The sequence below is a fragment of the Phascolarctos cinereus genome, unplaced genomic scaffold (assembly GCF_003287225.1).
Source record: "Phascolarctos cinereus isolate Bilbo 61053 unplaced genomic scaffold, phaCin_HiC Scaffold_9;HRSCAF=440, whole genome shotgun sequence".
Taxonomy (NCBI): Eukaryota; Metazoa; Chordata; class Mammalia; order Diprotodontia; family Phascolarctidae; genus Phascolarctos; species Phascolarctos cinereus.
The window spans coordinates 107,457,168-107,475,590 of NW_027556402.1; the positions used below are offsets into that span (position 1 = coordinate 107,457,168).

The following is an 18,423-nucleotide window of genomic DNA, read 5'->3' on the forward strand; positions in this document are numbered from 1 at the left end:
TGGAATTAGAATTGAAGTTTAAAGACAAGGACTAGACTCGTGATTTCGTTGGTACAGGGAAGTCATGGGTTAGAAAATTTCCCCTACCAATGCAGGTTAGCACCTCATTCAACACTTATAGTTTTAAAGAGTTGCCTAGAGCACTGTAAGTTTAAGTGAGTAAACCTATGTTCACATAATATTTGTCAGAGATGTGAATTGAACCTGGTCTTCCTGGCCTTGGGACTGGTCCATTAAGCTATGCTGCTTCTCAGAATTTAGTTAATCATGTAAATTTGCCAAATATAATGATAAGAATAATAGTTCCTCGTAACTGTATAGTGCATTGTGATTACCTAAATGCTTTTCTAACAACAACTCTGTGAGGGTATGTAGATATTATCTCCATTTTACAGATGAGGAAACTGAGGCTAATGACTTGCTACAACTGACCTTTAACAGTGAACTCAAATGCCACCTCCCCCTTGAATTCCTCCGTCAAACCTTTTTCTATCCACCTGCTATTAACAACCTTCCTCCTCTCATAATTCTTGGTCTTTGTCTCTCCATGACATATTTATTGTTCTATTTGATGGCTCTGTGACCTCCTCATGTGTGCACCCCCTCAACCAGTGCAGCTTACAACTCATCCATGACTTCTTATTCTGCGTGACTTTTTGTCTGGGTTTTTCTATGAATCCCATGCAGAAGATCCACAAACGGGAGGCCCTTGGGATCAAGATCTCTTGACATTGAATGGATTCCAATAAAGCAGGAGGGCTGTTTGTTGGTTATCCCTTCCTTTTGTTTCTACATATGTGATTTTTGGTTGGTAACTTGTTTTAGTGTATTCATCTAGAATAGGAGATCCATAGTGGGTGTGACATATGGCCCCCATGGCAGGGAGGCAGCTAGGTGACTAAGTGGCTAGGCTCTGGTCTTGGATTCTGGAAGATCTTGAATTAGAATCCTGTTTCAGACATTTATTAGCTAGGTGATCTGAGGCAGGTCATTCGATATTTTTGTACCTCAGTTTCCCCATTTATAAAATGAAGATCTTCATAACACCTCCATTATAGGGCTGTTGTGAGGATCAGATGAAATAATAAAATGCATTTTGTAAACCTTAAAATGTTATCTTTATTATTGTTGTTGTTATTGTTGTTGGTATGTGTCCTTTGTGTACATGGGTAGAAGGAGTTGCTTTATCCCACGGGGGCTTGTGTTGAGATGGTTTCTCATACCACCAGCTGTATGAAGATCCCAGCTCCTGGGGCTGTTCCCAGAAGGTGTTAATGACATGATTGACTTTTGCAGGGGAAACACAAATCTCAGTCTCCAGGCCTTGGCAGAAAAAGCTTTTCAGTTTATCTCACATATGTGTTAATGTGTAATTTATAAGCCTGTATGTATATGCTGCTAATGATTTTGTCTTCACAGTAATCTATTTTTAACCAAGCCCTTAAGTTCACCTTTAGTGGGGTGTTTATGTATGTGTCTCCAGGGGTCACTGGCTGCTTCTTGCAGAAAAAAAGTCACTTGCTCTGGAGAGCTATCCCTTTTATGTAGTTTCCCTCAGTGGGTGGAGAGAGGCGTCCGTGCAAATTCCTTCTTATGTAAACTGTGGCCTTGAATGCCATGCCCATAATAGATTAGTACAGGGACATGCCTGGCTTTTTGATACTAAGTTTAAAAAAAAAGGAGTGGTTTAAAGACATATGGTTAATCAATGCAAGAATTTAATTATTAGGCTATGAGAAAAATTAGGAGTATTGGCAAGAGGAGAAAAGATGTATTTTGAGAGGAGATTTGGAAAGAGGAGGAGAATTGATGGAGCTGAGAGATACAGGAAAGCTGCTCTCGAGAGGAGCTGCAGATGGAAATGTTGTAAAGCACCAGCTGTACTGATATTGTGTAAATGGTCAGAAGGAAGTTTGTGATGAGATAAATTGTGAGAGTGGAGAAAGTATTTAGGAAAAAAAGAATTTCATCAAATACCATGGGACAAGCCTAGAGAGGTTATTAAGTATTAGAGTAAATTTGATTTAGGCTGGAAATGGATGAGAAAATAATTGTTAGAGGCAGAGAGGCAACTTGACATAGTTATTAGAGGACTGGCTTTGGAGGCAGGAAGACCTGGGTTTGAATCCTATCTCTGACCTATATTAGCAGTATTACCCTGATTAAGATACTTAATTTCTTAATGCCCATGGGCAGTGTTCTAAAACTAAGTTGCAGATAAGTTGCTGATCAAATGAGATAATATTTGTAAAGGGAATATCACAGTACCTAGCATGCAGTAGGTACTCTATAAATTCTCCTTCCCCTTCCCCTCAAAAGATTGTATTAAAATTAGACTGTCTCTAAGTTTCCCCTAACATTCTGTGAAAAAACTCTACTAACTAAAGTCCTCCTTTGATGCCTCATTGTGGCAAAATGAGTACACAAGCCGAAGTAAGTCTGATGATGTGCTAATAAATGTTTAACAACTGGTTTCTCAAAAAAATGTATACATGGCACACTATTAAATTTAATTTGTATTATTAACATTTCCTCCATCACCTTCTTAAATTGAGACAATCAACAAAATAATAAATCAAAACCTGATTTGTAACATTTGCAGATTCCCAAGGTGTATTCACATTCACACTGAAAATTTAACAATTGGCTCTCTCAAGCTGGTGAGAGCTGGGTTCGGCTCACCCGAGAATAGGTCTTACTGGATGAAAAAACTTAGAGTATGAGTCCCTTATGGAAATGCATGTCTTTTAATAGGGGGTCAGTCCAGTTAAGTCAAAAGAACATCTTTACATGAAGGGTACCATATAGAGAATTATTTTTTGGGTTGTAGCAACTCAGGAAGAGGGGTCAAGATCTGTATCAGTGGAGGGAGTTTCCATTCCAGGAAAATAAACAGAAAGAAAGGAACTACAACAGTTAGATGTTGTAAGGAGGTCATGCATAGAAAATCTTAGGAAGGGAAATTGTGTAAGAATGAGAACATTTCATTCAGCAGCCTTCACTTTTGATAACCCTGCATGATATAGACATTGCCAAGGAGTAGCAGAGGAGGAAAAAAATCTGTTGGCAAGTGGGTTATTGTCATATCTAGTGTGAACAGTTTGTTTTGAGCCAAGCACACACTGCCCTACATGGTTTGGGGTGAAAAGATAGAAGATGAAAACTTGTGTTCCTGTTTTAAATGTTTTCTTTTCCAAACCATGAATTGAGATCATGTATATCTAGTGAGCACCTTTAAAAAATGCAAGTTACCAGCCCCATCCACCTCCTAGCTCCGCATTACCCTCAAATCTTGGTGGTGAAATACAGAAAAGCCTGATATCCTCCTAGGGTAGATAGTGTTCACTTACCTTGGGAAGAGTTGGCTTGCCTGCTCATTCTGAAAGTATCAAATGCTTGAGAATTGGCATGGACAAATCCATGAAGTTATTGTCTCATACTAACATATTTAAAAGTAAGGTTACACTTAACCCCAATTGCCTAAAAATAAAAAAATTAAAAATTAAAAGTAAGATTAATCATTAGCTTCAAAAATTGTATTGAATTTGTTAACACTGGTCATCTTACTTTTGAGTAAGTATAATGGTGGAACTTCAGAGTGAAACTTGGGCTTTGAGAGAGGAATATGTCATTTCCTTAAAAAAATTCATAATTTGCTTTTCTCCTTCTTAGTCTTAGTTGCTTACTTTCTCTGAAAAACCTCTAAATGCTTTCCAATAGCCACGTGGACTTATAAAATAGGTGCCCCTGCCTTTTTGGGGCTGTTAGTTATTTTGGTGACTGCTTAGCTGCTGAGAGGGTATCTAAAATGTGGCTCTGTCACCGATTTCAGTGGGGCAGTCAATCTTTAGCCTTAGCTCTCTGTAGTTGACTCTCAAGTAAGAGGCAAAACTTTTTAGTTACTGATTCAGTGTTTTGTATTTCTGTTCGAATTTTAGTTCCTCAGAATTTGCCATGGGGGCTCTTTCCATAGAAGGCAATCATTCAGAAGTCAAAGGACTTAGGTTCAAGCCCTGCCTCTGAGCATTGCTTTCTGTGTAACCTTAGGGAAGGGACTTGAGCTTTTTCAACCTCAGTTTTTTTCATTTGTAAAAAGAGGACAATGGGACTTAATGGTCTCTAAGGTACCTTTTAGCTTTAAGTCTGAGAGCATTATATTTCTATTGGAGCCATCATCTACTGTTGATGGGTTCTGCAAAAAAAAGAACAAAACACGTCTGTAGGGTGTATTATGTTGGCAGGTACCAATTACTTCAATTGAATGGAGTATGTTCTTAGCTATGAAAGGAGTTGCAGCTAAGGACAAGGAACTATTTCTATGTCTACCAAGGCCGATGTGAGAGTCAGATAAAGGTTAAATTTCCAGGAGAAAGAGAATAATGCAGAGATTTAAAGAACAACAGCTCCAGGAAGTAGTACACTGTAGGTGGGCTCAGGCTTAGCCAATAAAAAGTAAGTTGATGGTTCCAAAAAGACCCCAAAATCAAGATAAGGGTCGAGCCAGCTCAGACCAGTTAGGGTCAACTTGAGGACACCTGAAAATGTTACTGCGCCGCATAAAATTAGAGCCTCATTAGCGAGTCATGGGATGTATGACCAAGGGAAGAGGAACATACTTGAGCATATCAAGGGGAAACATGTAAGGAAAGATGTAACCTGGGAAGGATGGACCAATCTGGGCCTGGGAGGTTTTGCGCCGAATTTAACTGTATAAAAGTATTTGCACTTTAACACTCAGGGCCCACCCCTCCTGAAGAGGAGTGGAGCTGGCTTCTAGCCAGAAACATCTAAATCCTCTGGACTTTCTCTGTAATAAACCTGCTTGATACTAAATTTTTGGTGTCAAGCGAATTTCTAACAGCAGAGATGGCTTGGTCTTTGGAGTCTGACTTTTGGATATCAATAAGAACTAAAATTTAGAGTGTGGCATGGTGATAATATATTAACTTTTTTTTTGCAAAAATTATGTTGGTTGGGGGCAACTTGATATGTGAAATGTCTATGTAATAAATAATATTTTCTTAAGAAAATCTAAAACAAGATAAATTGAACTGATAAACTTACAGTTTCTTAGTTTCTCTCTTTTATTTTTTCCCCCTAGTTATCAAAGAAGCGTAAAAAGAAGAAGAAAATTACAGAAGAAGACAAAAGGTATAGGAATGTTTTTCCCACTGTTATGAAAAAGTACAAATACATTTATTTTTAGTTTTATCAATGAGAGTACAGTTATGCTTGACTACCAAAGCTAATCTGCTTATTTAGTGCCATCCCAATTAAATTACCAAAAATTATTGTATTGAGCTAGAAAAAATAATAACAAAATTCATTTGGAAGAACAAAAGGTCCAAGACTATCAAAGGAATTAATGAAAAAAAAATGAAGGAAGGAAGGCTAACAGTACCAGATCTTAAACTTTATCATAAGGCAGCAATTATCAAAATTAGCTGATGTTAGCTAAGAAATAGAATTGTGGATCAGTGGAATAGAGTAGGTGTACAATACACAGTAGTTAATGATTATATTAACTTTGTTTTTCATTAACACAAAGATCTAAGCTTTTGGGTTAAGAACTCACTTACTTGGTAAAACTCACTTATTTGGTAAAAATTGCTATGAAAACTGGAAAGCAGTCCAGCAGAAACTAGGTATAGGCCAATATCTTACATCATTTACCAAGATAAGGTCAAAATGGATATATGACAAAGATATAAAGGGAGATATCGTAAGTAAATTAGAAAAAACGTGGAACATACTGCCTATCAGATTTATAGAAAAAAGAAGAATTTATGAATAAACAAGAAATATAGAGCATTGTAGAATGTAAAGTGGATAATTTTGATTATATTAAATTAAATTTTTTTGTACAAATAAAACCAACGTAGCCAAGATTAGAAGGAAAGTAGAAAATGGGGGGAAAATTATAGGTAGTTTCTCAGAGAAAGGCTTCATATCTCCAGTACATGGAGAACTGAGTCAAATTTATAAGAATAAGAATCATTCTCTAATTGAAAAATGATCTTTAAAGGACCATTCCTGGCCAGAGGAACAGGCAGTTTTTGGAAGAAGAAATTAAAGCGATAGTCATATGAAAAAGTGTTCTAGATCACTATCAGAGGAATGCAAATTAAAACAAATCTGAGGTACCATCTCATACCTATCAGATTGGTTAAAATGATGGGAAAGGAAAATCACAAATGTTGGAGGGCATGTGGAAAAATTGGGACACTAATACTTTGCTGGTGAAATTGTGAACTGATCCAAGCATTTTGTAGAGCAATTTGGAATGATGCCCAAAGAGTTATAAAATTGTTTATACCTTCTGACCCAGCAATACCACTATTAGGTCTGTTTCCCATGGTTATCAGGGAAAAAGGGAAATAATTTACATCTTCTAAAACATTTTTAGCAGCTTTCTTTCTGGTGGCAAAGAATTGGGAAGCGAGGAAATGCCCATCAATTAGGGAATGGCTGAATAAGTTGTGATACATGATTGTGATGGAGTACTACTATGCTGTAAGAAATGATGAGCAGGTTGGTTTTAGAAAAACATGGAAAGACTTGCATGAAATAATGCAGAATAAAATAAACAAGCAAGAGAACAGAAGAACAAGAGAAGCAAGAAAACATTGTATACAAAGCAGCAATACTGTTCTAAGAGTAGCTATAAATTACTAAGCTATTCTAAATAATATGGTCATTCAAATCAACTATGAAGAATATAATGAAGGAAAATGTTATCTACCTCCAGCAAAAAAACTGATATATGGAATTATGCAATGTAAGATTCCACGTGTGTGTGTGTGTATACATATATAGTACATATAAATATGTCTGTGTGTGTATATATATATATAGTTGACCTTCTCTAAAGCAGTTGTGAAAGAGTTCAATTTAGAACTCAATGCAACAAAAAAAATAATAAAAAAAGAAATTATAAGTTTGAACAAACCTTTCCTATTCAAGATTGAGTTTGAAAACCAAATTTCTTAAAATGAAACAGTTGACTATTTGGAGGAAAAGGATAATGCTGTGTATGATCTCAAACCTGACCAACTGAGTACCATTTAATTTGATGTAGTCTGTGTCTTCTTGGGCAAAACAGTTCACCTTTTTGGCATCTACCTTGATCTCTCTCTCTCACTCTCTCTCTCTCTCTCTCTCCCTCCTCTTTCCCGTCTTTCTCTTTCTCTCTCTATACATATAGATAGATAGACAGATAATAGAATGTTAAAGCTGGAAGGGACCCTGGAGATCATTTAGTCCAGCCTTCTTGTTTTGTAGATCAGGTCCCTCAGACTAAGAGAGTGCCAAGTGACTTAGTCAATCATCTAGCTGGGTTGTGGAAGGGATGATACCCTTATGTCTCTTAACCCCTGTTTTGGCACCCTTTGTGTTATGCTAAACTGCCTCCCAAACCTAGTATTTAAAGAAATCGCCATGTAGTTATATTGAAGATCAGTTTATTAGAGAACAAATCTACACTAATTCAGGCTAGCGGTGGAGAAATACTGGACTCTTTTGATCTTCTTGCAAAAGTGATTAATTTATGTCACTTAAGCTTCAATAGGAAACAGCAATAATTTATGCCAATGTTTTGTTCTTTTGTCCATTTCCATTTTTCTACATCATCAGCTCATTTAAATAGGTCAGGCTGGGTTGGCCTCAACTGTACACTATGTCTTCATTTCATTTTAATTCTTCTAGCTAATTGGGAAATGACTCCCACATGAATTAAATATTTTTTTTGTTTCAAAATATAAAGATACAGAGCATTGTAGGATATAAAATGGATAATTTTGGTTATATTAAATTAATTTTTTTGTACAAATAAAAACAATGTAGCCAAGATTAGAAAGAAAGCAGAAAACTGGGGGGAAAATATAGGCAATTTCTCAGAGAAAGGCTTCATATCTCAAATATATAGAGAACTGAGTCAAATTTATAAGAATAAGAGTCATTCTCTAATTGAAAAATGGTCTTTAAAGAACCAGAGGCACAGGCAGTTTTTGGAAGAAGAAATTAAAGCATTATATAGTCATAGGAAAAAGTGTTCTAAATCACTATTAGAGTAATGCAAATTAAAACAAATCTGAGGTACCATCTCATACCTGTCAGGTTGGTTAAAATGATAGGAATTTATTTCATTTTAAATGCTATTATTTGGTATTTACCATATCTAGCACTTCAAGTTTTTATGATATGTAGATTTGAGGCCTTTTTATAATCCATAAGTCTCTAACCTCTCATTTCTTACTCTGTTTTCATATGTGTACACACACACACACACACACACACACACACACACACACACACACACTATCTTTCTCTATGTTCACATTTGCAATGAAGTGACAGCACATTTTGGTTTTATTTGCAGCGTTTCACCTAGTTCTTTGCAGAATTCCTCTACTTCTTCATCCCTGAAGCAGATGTAAAAGTGGATGCTTCTTGAGAGCAGCCCTCTTGTGCTTAGCCTTTTATCCCCAGTGTTGCTTAGTTCACTGCTTGGCGCAGATAGGAGCTTACTAAATGTTTGCTGACTAAGTAATTGATGTTGTCATATAAACTGCAATTTTTTGATAGAGTTCTTTAGAATACCTATAGCAAACAATGTGATACAAGATGACCAGATTTCCCACGTAAGTCACTTTTAGATGCATTGCAAATCCAATATTCCCAATTATTTTACCTCTCCAGAGAGAATCTGTGAGAGCCACCTTTTTTTTTTTTTAGGTATAACTTCCTTTTGTTTCTGGGTTTCATTTACAACAGGAATGTCAATGTTGACAACTTATATTATAACAATTCATTGGTTGCTACACCGTAGTTTCTCATATTTAGAACACTAATAGCTAAGCTAGTTTTTGTGGATAATTTAAAACAGGAGTTCCTAACCTTATTTGTGTCATGGACTCCTCTTTGTTAGACTGGTGAAGCCTACAAACCCTTCTTGGAATAATATTTTTGAATACATAAAATAAAATGTGTAGGATTACAATGGGAAACAATGATATTGAAATTTACTTATTAAAAACGTTGTAGGGCATCTAGATGGTGCAATGGATGGAGTGTTAGCCCTTGGAGTCAGAAGGACATGAGTTCAAATTTGGCCTCAGACACTTTCTATCTGTATGACTCTGGGCAAGTCATTTAACCCTGTCTGCCTCAATGCTCTCATCTGTAAGATGAGCTGGAGAAGGAAATGGCAGACCACTCCAGGATCTTTGCCAAGAAAACCCAAATGGCATTACGGAGAGTCAGACATGACAATATTAAAACATTAAAAACAAAATGAAGTAAAACAAGTTCATGGACCCCAGGTTGAGAATCCCTGGTCTAAAATTATGTGATGTTTGGCACCCCATTTTCTTTTCTTGAATGTTGCCATGGTCATTTCACAAATGAAAGAGGTCATGCTAGGCACAAGGAGTGCAAAGACATAACACAAGATAATTTGAGGCAGAAGAGAACACTAACATAGGGTGGGGATTTCTAGGAGAGGTAAGCTTTGAATCTAGAGATTGTAACATGCATAGGTAGGGAGGCAGAATACATGTAAAACATGGAGATAGCAATGGTGCTATGCTGAATCAATTTCCAGTTAAGAAAACAAATTTGACTATGACATGGGGGGGGGCATCATGGGGAATAACTTGAAATAAGTCTAGCAAGGTAGCTTGGAGCTAGATTGTGTGGGACTTTAAGAATCTGTGGAGTATGTATTTTAGCATGAAGGCAGTAGGGAGATACTAAAGATTCTAGAGCAAAGGAATGACATTATCAGAACCATGCTTTGAGATGATTATTTTGACAGCTTTGTGAAAGATTGATTAGAGAGTAGAAAACCTGGAAGCAGAGAGCCCAATTAGGAGGCTATTGCAATAGCCCAAGCAAGAGGAGATGAGGACCTGAGCTAGGGTGGTGGCTATGAGTAGAAGGAAAGGTGTGAGAAATATTATAGAAGTAGACTTGACCTATATACCTATAAAATTCTGGGATGAGACAGAAAGAGTGAAAACAGAACAATGAGTGTAAAGAAAGAGAAATAATGAATATTTGGAGGCAAGAGCCACTTCCTTTTTGCTGAAATTTTAAATAAACTCATTATTCACATTTGTTCCTTATTTCAAGTTTTATTTCATTTTAACTACTTAATTTATAATTTAGAGGATGTTGGGGTTTGCTTCCTTTCACTCCCCCCCCTCCCCCGCTCCTATACATTCTTAAGAGCCCGGCTTGAAGATTTTTCTCTCGTTTGAGGGGAATTTCAGAATCCTCACTCAGCTGGAGGTCTCCTTGTAGCCTGCATGAGGCATAATACATTATCATCTTCCCTCCATCATCAGTCAGCTTCAATATGATAGTGGCTAGTTTCTCATGTACCCTCATGCAGTGCGAGGGTGAAAAATGTCACACATACGTCACCTTTTCCAGGCAACTGTATGCAAGGATGTGAATTTATATCCCTCCCCTCCAGTTATAGGAAAAAAATAGAGAACTTATACATATGTAACTACAAGCACCACATACATGTGTTGTAAACAGGCCAGTTGATACACATACATATTCAGTTAAAATGGTCAAGTCTTTCAAAAAGCCAGCCAGTCCTTGCAGATGGTGAGAGATGGAGGTGATTGTTGGATTGATGATGGCAGGGCACAAGGATATGTGGCTTAAATGTGGATTCAATGTGTATGGTAAATATTCCTTAGGTAATGTCTTCCCTTCCTCCTGGGAAGACCCAGATTGGGTGAAAGAAATCAGTAAAATGAACAGTTAGCAATTATTGACTCCACACCAGTCAATGTACTAAGTGCCAGAAATATGAAGAGGCAGAAATATAATTCTTACTCTCAAGGAACTCACATTGGGAAGAGATAACATGTAACTAAAAATGTATCTATAAGATATACACAACTTAATAGGAGATAAACACAGAGGCAGGGGATTAGAATGCCTATATTGGGAGGAGGAACAGTAATGGAAAAGAAGCCTGGGAAAGATTTCTTGCAGAGGGTAGAATTGGGGCTGAGTCCTGAAGGAAGCAAGTAATCAAAAGTGAGGAAGGAGAACATGTCAAACATGAAGGACAGCCAAAGTCATAGAGTCAGGAGGTGGAGTGTTGAGTTTAAGAAACAGCAAGGTCAGTGTTACTGGATATGAGGAAGGGAGTAAAGTGTAAGAAGCTTGGAAAGGTTGTTTCAGTCATTGGAATCATCATGATCCCATTTGGGATTTTCTTGGCAAATACACTGAAGTGGTTTGCCATTTCCTTTTCCATTTCATTTTACAGATGAGAAAACCAAGGCAAACAGTGTTAAGTGAGTTGCCCAGGGTTGCACAACTAGTAAGCATCTGAGGCAAGATTTGAACTCAGGCAGATGACTTTTCCTGCCTCTGAGTTCAGCACTCTATCCACTGTGTCACCTAGCTGCAGTTCATGGACTTTAGGTTAAGAACCCCTGTGATCTACAAATATTTTCTTCTTGTTTTAAATCTGTGATTTCATCATTGTGGGGAAACTCCTGCTATGGTGAGGGTATCACTTTCCATAGATCAGGAACTGATCTGTAACTTATAATCTTAGAGAGCTGCCTGTGGCCCCTGAGAAGTTAAAAGATCTGCCCTTACAGAGCCAGGGTTATGGAGCCAAGGTTACAGAGCCAGGCTTATGGAGCCAGCAATTACAGAGCCAGGCTTATAGAGCCAAAGTTACAGGGCCAGGGTTGTGAAGTCAGGGTTATAGGGCTGGGGTTATGGAGCCAGGGTTACAGAGCCAGTAGGTATCTGAGGCAGAATTTGACCCAGGAGGCCAGCCCTCTATTCACTCCCTACACCATGTAGCTTCTCATTCAGCCTAGGGAAATCTTTCTTGAAGTGATTTGTAACTCCTACTGGCCCTCATTTGCAGGTCCAGTCAGAAATTAGCTGATCTTTCTTATACTTGCCCCTTCTTTTCCTCTCCCTACCTCATCCCCTTGTACTGAAGCTGAGTCATTTCCACAATGTCCTTTTTCGCCGCCTCTAGTAAATTCCTGGTCAGAATCACAATCTCACAGAATCTTAGCTTGATGGGATGCCAGTATCTTCCTAGTCCAAACTATAAGTGATGGAGACTTTCTTTTACAAATCCCCAACAAACGAGAGACATGGGGAGGGAGGAAAGGCAGCTAGATGGCACAGCGGGTAGATAACTAGGCTTAAAATCACAGACTCATCTTCATGAGTTCAAATCCAGCCTCAGACACTTATTACCCGTGTGACCTTAGACAAGTCACTTAACCCTGTTGGCCTCAGTTTCCTCATCTATAAAATGAGCTGGAGAAGGAAATGGCAAATCACTTTAGCATCTTTGCCAAGAAAACCCCAAAAAGAGCACAAAGAGTCGGACGTGACTGAAACAACTGAACAACAACAAGAGGGCATCCAGCCTCTGCTTGAAGGTTTCCAGGAATGGGGCGCCCTTTCCCCCTGAAGTAGTGGCCCATTCCACCTTCGGAAAGCTTTAGTTATTAGTTCTTTTTTCTTCTTCTTCTTCTTTTCTATTTCAGGCCTAAATTTACCTCTCTGAAACTTCACATCATTCCTCCTAGTCCTGGCCTCCAGAGCCAGGCAGAACAGGTATATGCTAGCCCTTCAAACATTTAAAGATAGATATCAATTCTCTTCTCCTTTCCCCTTCTCTCCTCCTGTTCCCTCACCTTCCCCCAATTTTCTCTTTTATAAGCTAAATGTCATCAGTTCCCTCATCATTCTTTTATATCTTGGTTTATAGTTTGAATATTCTACCTTCTTCCCTTTTTTGGAAGATCACAAAAACATTTATCCATCCCAAATTCTGTGTAATTTCTCCCATTCTCCATGATTTTTCAAAATCGCTAACAAGACACTCAGCAAACACATGTCAGGACATTCTGTATGGATCCTTGAGCCCACTAAGAGCATCTAGATGTTCCTTTATCATCTCACTTACTTTGCTAATCAACTCCTTATTAACAAGCTTTGTTTTCTACTTCCTAGTATAAAAGATCTGGTAAAGAAAACAGAAACAAAAGAAGTCCTGACTAGTTCTTACTTCTTTCTGCCTTTCTTTATGATCATTCAGTTTCATACCAAGTCCTATCTATTCTTTGAGCTTCCTCTTGCCCCCAACCTAGCTAAAATGGCTTTTTTTTTGTCATTAGTATTCATCTCATTCTGACACTATTCTTATAGGATCATGACATTTAATAAAATATTTATCTTTCATTCTCTGTCCCTACTTGAATATTTTTCTGCACACATCTTTAGAAAATCTAAGTTGGGGAGTTCTGCTTCCAGGAACCAAGACAGCAGAGTAAGAAGTATGTTGCTCTCACTGTCCCTCATTAACCTCTGAAAGCCCGGAAAATATTGCCCCAGGAAAAATCCTGGAATAGCTGAACCAGCAGAAAGATGGGGCACAGCAGTGCTGTAGCCCAGGAAGCTAGAGGGATTAACAAGAAAGGCCCCTCTTGCCCTGGGGAGGGGGAGCAGTACAGAATGGGAGGCATTCCAGCAAGCTAGCTGAAAGCTTCACCTCAGCATACCTGGGGGAGATCCTTAACCCTAGGTGGCAGAGCAGGCAAGCACCAACCCTAGGACCCCTGAGTGCCTCAGTAAAGGCAGGGGAACCAGTGGAAACAAGCTCTGAAAACCACCATGTGCTCTGGCATTCTATGGCAGCCAAGTTTCCCAGTGCCTCAGCAAAACTCTGAGAAGCACAGCTCCAAGGGGGAAAGCCCCAGGTTAAGAAACATCCCCCAGCAGCAAAACATCCATCTGCAAGGAGCCAAAGAAAGTGAAAGGAAAGGCCTGGGTGAGCAGGCAACCTCCATGGCCCAGACTACCCAATCCTACCCCTAGAGTTTCAGTGTTGCTGATTCCAGCCCAACACCAGGTAAGCTGCCAGAACCCTATAGCCTCCAACTGCCAGCACTGGAAGCCCCAGCACACAAGCCAGTGACCAGGTCCTGGGCTTCCAGTACAAGAAGCTTGGGTCAGTGCCCCCTGCTCACCAGTAGGAGATCTCAGTCTTTTTAAAGACCCGGAAATAAGAAAACACCATGAACAAAAAGAAACGTACCATAGAGGCTTATTATGTGAAGAGTGAAGATCGAGGCAGAAATTCTGCAGAGGGCAGCATTGTCAACAAACCCACATCTGGAACCTCAAAAGGGAATATGAACTGGTCTGAAGTGCAAAAAGCCTTCTTAGAAGAGCTCAAGAAGGATTTTAAAAATCAAATAAGAGAGGTAGAAGAAAAATTGGGAAAAGAAATAAGAGGTATGCAAGAAAGAGTCAATAGCTTGGAAAAGGAAGGACAAAAATTAACTGAAGAGAGCAACTCTTTTTTTGTGAGGCAATTGGGGGTTAAGTGACTTGTCTAGGGTCATACAGCTAGGAAGTTTTAAGTGTCTTAAGGCCAGATTTGAACTCAGATTCTTCCGATTCTAAGGCCAGAGCTCTATCCACTGCACCATCTAGCTGCCCCCAAAACAACTCCTTAAAAAGCAGAGTTGGCCAAACAGAAAAGGAAGTACAAAAACTCACTGAGAAGAATTCCCTTAAAAATAAAATGGGTCAAATGGAAAAGGAGGTACAAAATCTAATGTAAGAAAACAATTTGTTGAAAAATTAGAATTGGGCAAATGGAAGCTAATGACTATGAGAGAGCAAGAATCAGTCAAACAGAAACAAAAGAATGAAAAAATAGATAAAAATTCTAAATTGGTGAGTGAGTTCCCAGTGTATCTACATTTGTCAAGGGTTTTAACCCTTTTATTATTTTTATTCAGTCATTTCAGTCATGTCTGACTCTTCATGACCCCTTGTGAGGTTTTCTTGGCAAAGATACTGGAGCAGTTTGCCATTTCCTTCTCCAGGTCATTTTACAGATGAGGAAACTGAGGCAAACAGGGTTAAGTGACTTGCCCAGGGTCACACAGATATTAAGTATCTGAGGCCACATTTGAACTCAAGAAGACTCATCTTCCTGACACCAGGCCTGACACTCTATCTACTGCATCACTGAGCTGCCCTAGTTTCCTTAGTTGAGAAGATTTGAAAAATATTGGGGAAAATGAATGGCAAATATTATTCTTATGTGCATGCAAAGCCACTTTTCCCTAGAAATATTTGCTGAGAGTGTATAATAAGGCTCAGATTCAAATACCTTTAGGATTTCTTTGTTAGGCTGTGATAATACAAAGAAATAAGAGTTTGATGCATTTCCTCCTGACTCTTCTGGGAGAAAGAATTTATGCTTTATGAGCATGAAACAAGTCTATGCTTCTTTTGTTTCTTAAACATGAACTGTATTTTCTGACATGTTTTCAGCCACATTCCCCCAAGCTATTTTTACATGGAAGTCACTGAGTATCAAAGGATATGTTGGTTTGGTGTAGAAGATCTTGTCAATCAAGCAATAACATTTGTTAAGCTCCTACTATGTGCCAGACACTGTGAATTTCTCTACTTCCTCATCTTCTGCAACAGATGCTAACAGGCATGCTGCCATTACCTGCAGGAATCTGTGGAATTAAGTGAGTTAGATAACGTTTGCTGAATATGGAATGAGAATGATACCTTTTGCCTGGATGTCATAGCCCTACTAAATTAGTGGTATTTTTTGGTTATATACCATCTCTGTTCAATTGGTAGAGATTGGGTTTTTTTTTATGAGATTTTTATTTTTAAAGTTTTTATGAATGTCTTATATTAAATACCACAGTTTTTTCCTGATATATTACACTGCATCTCTGATTTATCTAGTAATAGAACTCTTCCATACATACATGCACACATAAATATAAAATTAGACAAAGCAATCAACATAGCATACATAAGAAATATTTGGCGTCTCTAATACCCCTAAATTTCTCTACAGAGGTGGGAGGCATGTTTCACCATTTCTCCTGTGGCCATAAGATTTAATGTTATTTTTATTTACAATATTATTGTCATTGTGTATATTTTCCTCTTAGTCCTGCTTTCTTTGCATTTGCTCTGGATTCCTTAAATTCAACATTTCTTAGAGAGCAATAATTGTCCATTATATTTATCTACCACATTTTTTTTGCTACAAACAGCAAAAAGTGCTGTTCATGAATATTTAGAATCTATGGAACCTTTCCATCTCTCTCTGAGCTCCTTGTAGGTACATGTTAAGTGGGCAATGGGCATTTTGTAAACCAAATTTGTTTTGTTATCCAACTTAGAGTGTCCCAGGACCCTGGCACTTCAGCTGAATGTGAGAATCTGTTTTCTTTCTAGAAGAGAACAAGATTAATGTTTCTTTGAAGTTTAAGATAGAGCTGTGAAAACCTTTTTTTTTGTGGCCATTTTATGTAATAGAAAATATATGTTAAGTTTTCTCAAGCTGCCCAGCAATATACATTTAATCTGCTATTGCAACAGAACATTTTCTGGGAGTGAGAGGCTTGAAGCAAATTCCTTAAGTCATATGATCATGTGAAAGTTTTAGATCAAGTATGGATATTAATTTTTTTACAATTTACAATGAACTAATCAAGAACTACAGTATATTCATTTTTTTTTGTTGTTGTTGGAAAAGTTAAGGCTCAGATGATCTCTTTTCTCTGAAAGGACTCCTGGTATTTTCATAGCCATGTGTCTTTCTCTCCATCCCATTAACTTTATGGTGTTCTCCATAATTCCCTTTCATTTATTTTTATATGGTATCTTTTATCTCAAGTATCAAAGCATTTTGCATTATTAAATAAAGCAAAATAACAACCTAGCACAGTTAAATGGAATCGGCTCTCTAGCACTCAGCAAAAACTGCAAGCAGGGAGGAAAAGTAGAGTATGTGATCTATCTACCATGGTTATATAATTGCCATGTTATTTTCTAGGGCAACTAGATGGCACAGTGGACCTTGAGTTTAAATCTGGCTTGAGATACTTTTTGTGTGACCCTGAGCAAGCCATGTAACTGCTCTATGCCTCAGTTTCCTCAACTGTAAAATTGGGATAATAATAGCACTTACTTCCCAGTATTTTTATGAGGATCAAATGAGATAATAATTATGAAGCACTTAGCACAGTGCCTCTCACACAGTAATCACTATATTAATGTTAGCTATTATTATTTCTATCTGTAATATTTATTTTATCTAACCATCTTTTCCTTAAGTCAAGTTGAAAGCGTATTTCTCCTCCTCCCCAAGTGATCAGTGTTTTTTTCTAGTAAAATTTATTTAATAAAGAAAAATAAATACTTCTTTGCACTTAAAAGAGTCAGAGATCTCATTGTAGTCTATGAATAAACTTCTTATTCTCTGTTGATGTATTTCAGCAGCTTGTTTTAATCCCGGGCAGATTAATATGATTTCAGTGATAAACCTTCCTTTTGTTGAGCTTTCTAGATACATAATCTCATTAAAGAAAGTACCTAACTCATTTGCTTCAAAATCCTCCCCAAAAAGTGATAGCTCTTTAATGCATAGTGGAAGTACTTTCTATTGTGGAGACTTCAGATTCAATCTGTAGATGTGATAAATAGGTTCAGGGATCAGTCATCAACCCTTTTACCTTTGAGGCTATAATTTGAATCCAGTCCAACTCTACAAGAAAAAAAAAGCTACCATTTTGGAGCTCCTTGGAGTCTAGTCCTCTTCAGACTTTCAGACCGCAGTTTACCTGGGGTAAGTGGTTATCAACATCCCCTCCCCATACAGTTCCATTCAATGCCTCTTCTTCCTGATTGTTAGCATTTTTCTCCACCCTAAAATGACTTTGTACTTATTTTAAATTTAGCTTTCATTTACTTATTTGCATAAATATTATTTTCCCTCAATAGAATGTAACCTCCATGAGGGCAGGGATTATTTCTTCTTTTCTTTACTCTTTCTATCATCAGTTGCTAGTACAGTGATTGGCCCACTTATACTTGTCCAGTGCTTGTCTTATTGAATTGAAAAAGTCTTCATTCCTGTTTGATAGCATTTTGGGCCTCTGTATAGAAGAATATGGGTTCCTAATGTCTTTAGCAGAGGAAAAACTCAATATGAACTAAATTTTTTTCCTTTCTTGACACAATGAGAATTTGGTCATTTGACAATATGGGCATAAAATTCACATCTCAGAATCTGGAGTTGTCAGCTGACACCTGCCTCATCCCCTCTAGCACCCTTGAAAACACCTTTTCCATCTTCACCTTTTCCCTTGAGTAGATTTCAGCCCTCTCATTTCAGTGCCTCCTGCCCTTTTAAAAATTGTTTTTCTTATGTAATAATCTTTCCTTTGGTTCCTTTTTCATCTTTTATTAATCCTCAGAAGAAATTCAATAGTGGTTTAATCATCTGTGAATACCTGATCTTGCAGTCCGCGTTTCCAATATTAGAAAATTTGTGTACAATTCCTTTCAATGTCTAGAGAGATA

General features: G+C 37.8%; 1 protein-coding gene across 1 annotated transcript in view; it reads left to right on the forward strand.

Annotated features, from left to right (window-relative positions):
• The window catches only part of IQCM (IQ motif containing M), a 274,031-nt gene that overhangs the window by 103,574 nt on the left and 152,034 nt on the right, over positions 1–18,423 (forward strand). The window contains exon 5 of the mRNA XM_078148853.1: positions 5,102–5,151. Within this exon, the coding sequence (XP_078004979.1) occupies positions 5,102–5,151 (50 nt within the window). The remainder of the gene's footprint in view (positions 1–5,101; positions 5,152–18,423) is intronic.